The 11,686-nt window shown below is 33.8% G+C and overlaps 1 protein-coding gene across 4 annotated transcripts; it reads left to right on the top strand.

Annotated features, from left to right (window-relative positions):
* Window positions 3,746–10,138, top strand: LOC105156121 (transcription factor SRM1). Of its 4 annotated transcripts, none has more exons than XM_011072170.2 (3): window positions 3,746–3,855; window positions 4,815–5,492; window positions 9,225–10,138. In XM_011072170.2, the coding sequence occupies exons 2-3, from the start codon at window positions 5,110–5,112 to the stop codon at window positions 9,727–9,729; spliced, it is 888 nt and encodes a 295-aa protein (XP_011070472.1). In that variant the 5' UTR covers window positions 3,746–3,855; window positions 4,815–5,109; the 3' UTR covers window positions 9,730–10,138. The 4 variants fall into 4 exon arrangements, with proteins under 4 accessions (XP_011070472.1, XP_020547442.1, XP_020547443.1 ...); XM_020691783.1 differs by lacking the exon at window positions 3,746–3,855 and adding an exon at window positions 3,940–4,043; XM_020691784.1 differs by lacking the exon at window positions 3,746–3,855 and adding an exon at window positions 4,293–4,437.

Here is an 11,686-nt window from a genome sequence, read left to right as displayed (position 1 = left end):
ATCATTCCATGATTACAACACCATCTCAATTTGAGTAATACATCAGTTCAATTAATATATCAAATAATTATAAAATAAATTACAATAAATCCACATAAAATGAAATGAATACCCATACATTTGATAAAATACGAATTCATAATCTTAAATTTATTTATAAAATCACAATCTTAACCACTAAATCAAGACATCATCGATTTATTTCAACAATTGCAGGAGGACCCATCTTATGATTTTGGCAAGAAAATATGATTAGTTAGTAAAGCATATTTTGAAAATTCCCAAGATTTTTTGCTTTGGCAGCAATAATTGCTCATACCTATGGAATAATTTGTGAAGTCATCTAACAAAATTACATCACTTATAACTATATACTATAATATAATATAATAATATCCACAAACAAGCATCTTTATTGGAGAATAACCAAAGTATTATTTTCTAGTTTTTGGTAAGTTTGACAAGAAATTCAAAGAGATAATGTAATAATAATAATAATATATACAGTATCAATTATTGAACATCTCATCACAGGCCTTCTTTAATTAAAATAAAAATAAAAATATCAGTCTGTCCAAATCCAGTACTGTGGATAGGTTGACAACATTCACATCCTATTTATATATTTTTTTATTATTTGCTCTTCTTCTGTGCCATCCCCACCACTTTCGTAATTGGGACAAGAAGCTTCAATGTGGGAGCTTCCTATAAATGGTAAAATTGAGCTTTTTAATGAATTATAAATTTAATTTTGTAGTGCTTTTTTGTTTTTTTATTTATTTTTATGTGAATATGTATTTTAATTGAAATTACTAATGTAGTTTATCAGCTATTGATATCTGAATGACTGAATGCACAAGCTGATGATGTTATAGACTATGTTTAGGTCTAAGTGAATTTAGCTGAAAAAATTTGATTTTCGACCTGAATTTGATGAGTATATGCAATTTAATTTTGATATGAACTCATTCATAAGATGGGCTGAATTAAATGAAATGATTGAGGCTCCAAGACTCTTCACGAACAAAAAAGGTCTTGAATCCGAGCCCCACGTTTATGTGGTTCTTGGTCGACTTATATAATAATTTGCAAAAATCATTATATTTTTTTTAATCTTATTCACTATGAAATTATTAAAGGATTTGGCAACGGCCAAATATTTTAATGTATCTTACGATGTTATATTCGTCGCCATAAAACAAAAAAAAGAATAAAATGAAAAAGGTAAACATAAATAAGCTCACTATAATTAAATAATATTTCCAACAATTAATTCTATTCAAACTCTTTATTATTCAAATTTTCAAAGAAGTTGGCAACAGTCTCATTATTATTCATTTAGGAAAAAAGAATGCATTCATGTGATTGTATTGTGACTGTCAGATATTAATGCAAAAGAACTGTTAGATTGAAACATTTTGATTAGCCACTTGTTTGATGAGTTGGGGGGGGGGGGGGGGGGGGGGGGTGTGAGGGGGGTAGGGGTCCCCTTTTGGTTTCCTCAATCAAAAATCAGCATGACCTTATATTGTGTCACACTCACTTTTGCTCAACATGTACTGCCCATAGCCCCACCCACAAACCACCACCCCTCCCTTTTTCACAACTATACTTTTTTTACTTTTAAATATATTCAATTTACTGTATAATCTCACGTGTAATGCAGTTCAAGTTTTTATATGTGGTATTGTCTGTTTTTAAAAAAAAAATAGTACGATTTTAACATAAAAGATGTTTATTAAAATAAAAGTGAATATAGAGTTTGTAAGTCGAGCAAGTCACTTGTCTTCTACCGATGCAGATACTATCCAGCATCATTAGACGAAGGGTTTGTGAAGGGGATATAGGCAAGTTCCCACATACGTAGCTAAATGATTTGGCGTGCACTTGAGTTTTGCGAGTAGAACTCCTATCTTACGTATTGTCTGCTCTAATCGGATCGGTGTAATTTTATTTTTGAAAAACATGTTACAAGAAAGAAGAAGCCTTAAAATTTATGTATTGCAAGTGTTTTATTTGCTATCAATGTCGAGCGAGAGTAATCACTATCCATCATTATATTAATTATGAATACAATATATAAGGTAAAATTATACTGTTTTTGTTAAGGTTTGACATAATTGTAAATACTTATTTTTTGGGGCAATAGAATCGAGGGAATATTGATAATTTTTTAAACAATAAGGAGATATTTACAATCATGCCAAATTTCAGGAGAAGTGACCGTAATTGCTTTTAACAAGTTGTAGAGTTCTCATATGATGTAGACAAACATCTACATTAGTTGCAAACGAAGAGTTTGAGCGATTTATAAATGTCAAGGCTTTCTAAACCTAGAGAGTGCTGTTTTTCAGATAAAACCATAAAGCTCATACAAAACCAGAGTAGAGAATACTTTGTGTGAAATCGATTGAATTGCAAGCTATATCTTCACACAAGTTATTGTTTGTTAAGTTAATTTCAATACGACTTTATTTTGAAAAGACGTTTCTAAAGAAAGAAGAGTCTTGCAAACTGCACAAGTCCCTTATTTGCTATCGATGTGGCACGAAAACACATACTACCGATATCATATTAATATTTCAAAAAATACTATTATTATATGAAGGGGGGGGGGGGGGGGGGGATGGAGGGTATGTAGAATTATTTCCTCTCACAAGTGACAGTGTGTAGTGTGTGTTTTTTGGTTGTTGCTTTTAGTGGGCGGCTGATTTTTCGGATAAGCCATCAACATCATTCAACGAATTTGTTGCCCTTCTTTGTTTTTGTTTTTATTTTTATTTTTAAATTTTTGGTCTCCTAGAAACTTCCTCCACACCAAATTGCCTCTTATGGTAATGAATGGGAATTGCCAATAATGTCAGCACACACACACACACACACATATTTTATTACTAAAAAATATATATATAAAAATTAATTTTCTCATACACTTTTGAATTGAAAAAGTATTGAAATTCACAAAGTAATTTTTTCCAATTTGGGATATATGTTAATGAGTAGAACGTTCAATTTTTGAGTGAATCGATTATAATATATTTATTATGTATGAAAAATATCAAATATATCGATTAAATATAATAATTATTAAAATAATTATACACGTGTATACAGAATAATATAAAATTTCTCTATTTTTGTTCGTTCCGAAAGAGTATATTTTTCATAATATCGTCCTGAACTGTAATTGAGTACACTGTTTGGCACATTTTCAAATAATCATATTTGGAATTGAATTTCTTGAAATCATATTTTGATAATCACAACAATTTGTACCTTTTAATACCATTATAATTGTTTTCATCAATTTACCCATTTTATCTATTAAATAATTTTTAAAGTTATTCAATTAACCTTAAGAATGACATTAATTTTAAAATTTAATTACAATCTGCATAGTTAATTATCAAATTATAAGTGCAAAATCGTCTAATCAAACAGGTCATAACAATATGTATCAATTATGCAATCATCATATCAAACAGGTCATAACAATAAAAATTTATAATACCCTAATTACTTAATTCAAATTTAATTCTTTATACATATATAGTATTTTTAATATTTATTGATTGTTTAATTTTTAAAGTTTAAATTATTTATCAATTGCTTATGTTTATATTAATTTTATAAAAAAAAGTATTATCCTACAAAATTCCTTGGCTGAATACTGAGGCTGTGATGATTGAAGTTCTTTAGTAAATAAATAAATAAATAAATAATTCCTATTAATAAATTACTGCCACTAATTTAAACTGAGTTTTTCTCTTCTCACTCAATAGAGTACTGTAAAAGAGAGAGAGAGAGAGAGAGAGAGAGAGAGAAGTGAAGAAAATTCTTGGCAGGCTGCCACAGGTTTGCTTCCTTGTCACTGCTATGCATAAATAACAGTCTCTGATTGATTCATAAATGTGTTTTTCTGATTGATTGATTGATTCATACATGTGTGTGTCTGTGTGTTTCTGTGAGTAAAACTGTCAAAAACTATGGTCACAAAGTGAAAAGGAGTCGGTGGAAAAAAGTGTGTAATTCTGCCAAGTATGGTACGTATTAGGCTTTTGTACGCTTGTTGATGTCACTTTCTTGGAGTTAAAAAGGGGTTGTTGTTGGTAGAAGTTGGAATCCATTTTTGGGGATTTCTCCACCAAAAGGATTGGTTAATGCAAGAATTGGGAGAAGGGTTTTTGTTAAAGTCTTTTGCTTGCTTTCTCTGATTAATTGTTTCTTGAATGGTTAAGAAGACTTGTAGTTGTGTATTGAAGTGGGGTTTTGCTTTATCCCTTTACATCTTCTGCTTTAGGTGTTGAAAAGGTTGTGCCTTTTACATTTACAACACCAGCCCTTTTTGTGTTAGCTAGGGAAGAGTTTGATTTTGGTATGATGTATTGGGAATTTTGACTGTGTGGTGAATGGACAGAAGAGAACAAGAATGAGAAGGTCAGTGGACTGTAAATGTTAGGTGTGGTTCATCTTTCTTGTGGGCCTGTGCTGTCAAAACTGGAAAATAACGGCTTTTGGCTATTGGAAAATTTGTAGGGATGAGTGGAATTTGGCAATTTGAATACGGTTTATTGTCCATTTAAGGCTTCTGGGGCTTTCTTCTTTGTTTGATTCCATTGATGTCTCTTTCACCTTTCACATTATCACACTGCCCTTATTACTATCATACTTACTTCACCGTCATCAATTATAGCAGTCTATTTTTCCCCGCTTAGATTCCTGTTCATCAGTGCCATTTGTTGAAACTTTTGTTTTTTCGGTTCGAAGATATTTCTCATGGTCTAACCAATTTCGTGTTTTTCCTTCATCAATAGGGTCAGCATTTCACAAGAGTCCAACTCTTAATGTGAGGCAAATCACAGTTAATTTATCACCATCTCCTTGCTCCTCTGGTTCTTGGTGATATTTATTGCGGCTGGTGTCTTGGTGGACTTTTCACTTGGTTACTGTTGGGGTCTCTGTCTCTACTCTCACCTTATCTTTCGAAGAAAAATAATCGAGATCCCAAATTTCAGATTCAGAACAATGCCTCCGAAATTCTAAGTGGGATTTGTTTTTGGATTTTCTTGAGGTCTCTTTACACCTGATATCGAATCTTAACAAGTCTAGATGCCGGCCGATGAATCAAGTAGCTCTATGTGGAGTAGGGAGCAGGATAAGTTATTTGAGAAAGCAATAGCAACTTATCCCGAGGATTCTTCGGATAGATGGGAGAAAATTGCAGCAGATGTTCCAGGAAAATCTGTGGAAGAGGTTAAACACCATTATGAACTTTTAGTTGACGATGTTAACCGGATAGAATCTGGTTTTGTACAGGTTCCGTGTTACAATTCTTCTTCAGATGGTTCGACTAGTCATGCTGGGGATGAAGTGACCGGTAGGAAAGGCGGCAATTTTGGACACTTGAACAGTGAGTCCAATCACGGAGGCAAGTCTTCCAGGTCAGATCAGGAGCGCCGCAAGGGAATTGCTTGGACAGAAGATGAACACAGGTTAATCTATTTTTCTGCTTGAATGCTATATTTTTCTAGTCTCTTATTATGCCCTCCTCTACACATGTGCCAAACACACTAATCTGATTATTTTAGGTCACCTGTATTTTAGCTAATATAGTTTGAGTGATTCTAATTGACATATTAATACATGCTTTCACTTTTCTAAGGTATTGTCCGTAAGAATCAATCTAAGACCGCAGATCTCAAATTATACTCGGGGTTTGTTTATCTGGACATTAAGATTTCTTATTAATTTTTTGAATCAGCTTTCAAATTACTTTTATATCTTGGAGTTGCTTATTTGTTACTGTTCTGGAATAATTTATACGAGATGATGAGTAGTTGTTTCCTTTTTAGCATGGAACTCCTAAAATAGTATCTATAGATATAAACTTGATTGAAGTAGTGGTTGACTGAACTATACCTCCGTGGAAATCTCACACTTACATTCTATTTCTAATGCATTGTCCATGGGCAGATCTGATTATATCTAGAGGTTTTCTTATTCTGCTTAAGCCTTAGAGTTAGTATGTTTTGGTGGCAACTCTACTAAGATTTGGTCTTAATCTGCATCTGCATAAAGTATGCTAATAACAGCTCCAAGTTGGATTCTGAACTGGAAATCTGAATTTTCGATGTGCAGATAATCTTTCACACTATGAGCAGTTGCGCATCATTTGGGGTTCTTCCATTGTTGATAATGAATTCTCTTACAAATGTTCCTTGTTTTTAATCTGGTAGAAGTTATTAATGTTGACATTTAATGGTCATAACGGTTTAGAGACTTAAGTGGCTTTTGCTGACTATTGTCTTAGTTATTTGTTCTCTACTGAATCAGAACACTAGTTATATGGAATGATGGCTATTAATTCTGAAAAAGTGTTGATTGTACATGAACACATCTTTTGCTTTGTGTGTTTCTGGATCTAGATGAAATTTGCATTGCATTTGTTTATCTTTCTTTTCTGGTTAAATATTTCACCTTCTTTCAACCATTACTGAACTGTTGCTCACATACTGTGGGCTGATTATTCATGTCTTAGACATGTTGGTATAGAATATACCGTTCTCTTCAGTTTCTAATCTTTGAGGAGTGAAAATGAGAGCAGTCAACAGTTATGGACCCTGCTGTTCTGTTCATACCATAGTCAACATTTGTTTGTCCAGTACTGGTAGAGGAACATTTCCGTTAATGTTTGAAGTCAAGGAGGGCTACCCCATTGCAATAATTGCATCCTGGACTTATTTTAATAGTCCAGTAGCTATATTCTCATAAACCAAATAACTAATCAGTGCTGAAGTACCTTTAATTTTCAAATTTTGTTGTTCGGGTTCGTGTGGAGAATAATGGTCATCAAACTTGGTGAACTTCAAGGGAAGACAATAAATGAACTATGTACCTGAGTTCGTGGTATATTGTATGGCTGTGGATATTTAAACTTGAGCTGCATTTTTCGCCATGGACAATATGGTTTAAGCCATCAGGAATCGATAGAAGGTGGCTTTGAAGTCATAACACGTGATATATCTGAAAATTGAGAAAGAATTGAAGAATATGATGGGAATTGCTCCCCATATTGCATGAGACTAATTGGCTGTCTAAAGCTCTAGAGAGCCCAAGACTTTTGATATACTTGATGTATCTGAAGCAACTGTTATTATTTGCACGGAGTATTCCTAGCGAATATGTCAAGTGAAGTTGCAGTTGTAAAGAAACTTTTACTATAGCTTCTAACCTCATTAGTTTTAGTAAACATACGGGGGTGCATAGAATTCTAAATTATCTTGAACTGTATGTTTGATATTTGCAAAACAGAGCATGCTGCATTCCAGAATGCTCAGACGTGAATGTATTAAAGCCAAAGACAGTAAGAATCAGTAGTCCTTGGAAGCACTTCAGTGTGCCTCCTAAAAGTTAACATGCAAATTTTCTTCCTCGTTTTTATCTCCAACTTATATAGAAGGAAGTTTTGGTATAAAAAATGGAAAGGCAAACTTGGATTGTTTTTCTACACTTTATTTGATAATCAAAGGCAGACTATATTTGGTAATTACCAATTAAAGCACTGATATCTATTAGTTTGTCTTTAACCATGTGATTTTGTTCCCTCCCTATTCTTTGCTTTATATGGGGTTTGACGTTGTTCTCCATTCATGTGATTTTGTTCACTTTCTATTTTTTGCTTTATATGGCCTTGAAGTTTCCTGTTCTTTGCACTGGAGGCGTGAGGCTGCAATAAGAGAGTGTGCCACTTTTACAATGACAGGCATGACCCGAAACATATCTTGTTCATTTTCTAAGTTCTAGAATCAAGATGGTTGTATGTGCAGATCAACTTTCTATTAGAAGGGATGTGAGGAGAAATCGTTGTGTCCCTTTGTCACAAAGTATTTCACTAGTCACATTCTTTTCTCAATTCCCTTTTGTTATATAATGTGCTTTTGGGTATTTTATTTGGTCTTCTATGAAACCTCCAGAGGTGGTAGACACGGTGTTTTGGAGCTTGGTATACACTATCCTCTTGTGCGCAAGTTAAGCAGAATCATTCTTCTTTTAACACGAATCAAACTGCTTGTAATAAACGGAGCTTTAATAGCAAATGAGGATGGTCCAAGTTATGGAGGGACTATTTTAGCAGGCAACTGCTACGAAATTTTGTTTGTAGGATAAATCCATCAGTTTCAGGGGTTAAATGAAAGGAGAAAAATGGATGGATAAACCCAGTCCATGAAAATTGAGGAAGTGCGAGAAAGTATATTTGCTTTGAGTTGTCCAGTCCAACTTAAACCATGTGTGTCATGCTCCAAAGATCTATGTACTATTCCTAGCTTGTTTTTCCAACATTTCTTCTTAGTTTCTTCGTCTAAGTTGTTGTTCATCAGTTTCTATGAGAAGACAAATTGTTTAAGCTCAGCTCTTCTGATTATTGTACATCCAGTATCTGCCATAATACCTTGAGAGCCTTTAATCCCTGTAAACTGTCTTGCATCAAATATAGAATTAAATGAGACATCTGTGATATTCCCCTGTTCTGGAAAATTATGCCACCAGAACGGCAGATATTGTCAAATACATCTGCAATAGGATATATTTGATAATTTATCCTTATCGTGAAGAGTCTTTCCTTGGATCAAGTTTGAGTCTGCAATCCGAATTACAAAATACCAAGAACCAATAATCTTGTATAGCACTCTAAAGATGCCGGCTAGGTAAGGATTGATGGAATATGATGGGCGAGTTCATTACTAAAGTGGACAGCAGATTGATGGAGAGGAGTTTGAATCCTTGTAGGTAAGAAGATCTCTTTTATTTCGCCACTTCCATCGCCGTGTCACCATTTTTCCTTTCAGCCTGTCAGATATAAGCATAGCTTCATAATCCGGTATTCAAGAGGCTTCGCATAGGACAATGTCCTTTTGAGTCGGGACATACAATTTCTTTTCCATGAAAATATTGATGCAGATGAGTGTTTGAAATTGTGTGCTTGCACCATCACAAAGATTTGAATCTTTGAACGACTGGGCTATGCGCTCTACGAGAGTTATACTCAACTCTCATGTGATTTTAAACTACTCTCGTGTGATTTTGAACTATTTGTTGAACACTAGTGTGATAGGATTTGCGGAATGTGGATGTCTAGCTTATTAATGTCACTCTCTTGTTCTCTGCTGGACTGTTGTTTAACGCTCAACTGATTATTCCATTTCACTTGTGTTCAATAAAAACAGGTTGTTCCTTCTTGGCTTGGACAAATACGGCAAAGGTGACTGGAGAAGCATTTCCCGGAATTTTGTTGTGACGAGGACTCCTACCCAAGTTGCCAGCCATGCCCAGAAGTACTTCATTCGTTTGAACTCAATGAACAAAGACAGGAGACGATCGAGCATCCACGACATCACTAGCGTCAACAGCGGAGACGTCTCAGTTCCCCAAGGCCCAATCACCGGTCAGACAAATGGTCCTGCTGTAGCAGGTCCATCTGGAAAATCAAACAAATCGCTTCCTCAAACCCCAGTTGCTGCTCCAGGGGTCGCCATGTATGGGCCACCAACCATCGGACAGCCAATAGGCGGGCCCCTTGTATCAGCAGTCGGCACACCAGTGAATCTCCCGCCGCCACCACACTTGGCGTACGGCGTTGGAGCTCCACTTCCCGGATCCGTGGTTCCTGGGGCCCCCTTGAACATGGGTCCTATGACCTACCCAGTGCCACACACATCCGCACACAGGTGATTTCAAGATAAGTTAACCACATATATATCAGTCGTGTGCTCATTTCGCCTTTACAGGATACCTTTCTACTCGAGCAAGCAGCAGTATTCTTATCGAATGTTCTTGGAAACCGCGTCGGATGATCGAACGAACGGACTTCGTTTGCATTTTTACTATTAAATTTCGAATAAGTCGTAAGATAAACTGCATTCCATCTGTATAGGCAATTGTAGTGCTGTAGCAGCTTCTTAGGAGTAGCTGAGGGGCCATGGGGAGCCTCAAGGAGAGTTGTTATGGTGGAAATTGTAAAGTATCCTTATCCTCTCCTAATAACTCTGAAGTAGCACAGTTTTAGCTTATAAAATTCTCAGCTATTTTTCTTGTTCAAATAAAAAAGTAGTAGTAATTCAAGGGAATTATTGAACCATCACATATTGATTTAATTGCATTAAAAGTCCTTTGATTTTCTTAGATTTCAATTTAAAGGACCAACATTTGTCTAGATCTCGTGGTATCATTTACTAGTGCAACTTACTAATCACATTAATATTTCATTAAATTACATTAACACCCACGAGGGCAGATTTAATTATATAGATAATTGTTGTCATTTGAAAAATTATATAAGTATGTTTTTGAGGTTGTAAAGTACACTGTTTATTTAATATAAAATTATAATAATAAGTGCATTCTAGATTATTTTAATTAAATAATTAGTATTAAGAACATTAACTATGCATATGTCTAACATTTTTAAATCCAATTATAGTGTACTAGACACTTGAATCTGAATTTGGATACGTTCAATTCTACTCGAAAAGATTAAGGTTAAATTACATCAACACCCCTTGAAATTAAATTAAATTACACAAGTATTCCCTACTTTTTATAAAATTACAAATATACTCTTTGAGGAGGTGTTAGTGCAGTATACTAAAGGAGTATCTGTATAAAATTTTGAGGTAGTAATGTTAAGCTTTGAACCTAGGGGTTTGGACTTTTTAATTTGATGTTGATGGCATAAGAATGTTAGGACTACGTGTAACAACGTGAACTATAGCCATTTGCTTTAAGATTTAATATAATTATAAATATTATTTTATTATTTAAAAAATTATAAATATTTTTTTTAATTTTAATGATGGGCTAACAACGTATCTATTTTATTAATTTTCAATAAATTTTCAGGATCATTACACTTCCCTCCCCTAAGATTTAATATAATTACACGTAGACCCCATGTAGTATGAAAAATTACATCTAGCACTTCTGAGGTTTGCTTTAACTTAACAAATAAGTCCTTTCGTTAGTCAAATTCACCGAATTTGCTGATATTAATAAAAAAATAAAAAAAATCTACATTTACCGTCGATTAACTTATTACTGACTCATAACAAGTCAAATAAATTTTTTTATAACCAGATTCGTCTTTTTTGAACATTTCACCTTTGTAATAGTGGTATATTACATTAAACTCACACAATTAATAATAATTATAATATCAAGACCACTTAAACTCTTATTACTAACACTCTTTTTTTAGATAATGAAAAATTACACGAAATTTGATGTCATGATCCTTGTGATCAGGCACATTAAATGTCATAATGAACCTATATATTTATACTAGACTTTCACCCAAAAAACTTTTAATAACCCAAAGTCATGATTAGGGGTATCTGATTTTTAAATATGATTAAGTTGTCCTCAGATTTCATGTCCTAATTACAACTTTCTGATTCTAAATAAAGTCACTTACCTAAGCCTTTAGACTATACAAATAGGCCCCTCCTTATTACATGATTTCCCTATATACATATATATATATTTGGTCCAAACAAATCAAACACAAACATATATCTCAGAATGAAGACAATTCTTGGTTTTATTATGTTTGCAATGTTGTTTGGATTACCTCAAAGCAAACAAATTCACAAACCCTTTTTCACATCACTCAAAACCCTATGTGACATGACCC

Source organism: Sesamum indicum, linkage group LG2 (genome assembly GCF_000512975.1).
Source record: "Sesamum indicum cultivar Zhongzhi No. 13 linkage group LG2, S_indicum_v1.0, whole genome shotgun sequence".
Taxonomy (NCBI): Eukaryota; Viridiplantae; Streptophyta; class Magnoliopsida; order Lamiales; family Pedaliaceae; genus Sesamum; species Sesamum indicum.
Note: the sequence above shows the minus strand (reverse complement) of the source record. Positions and strands in the feature narration are given on the sequence as shown.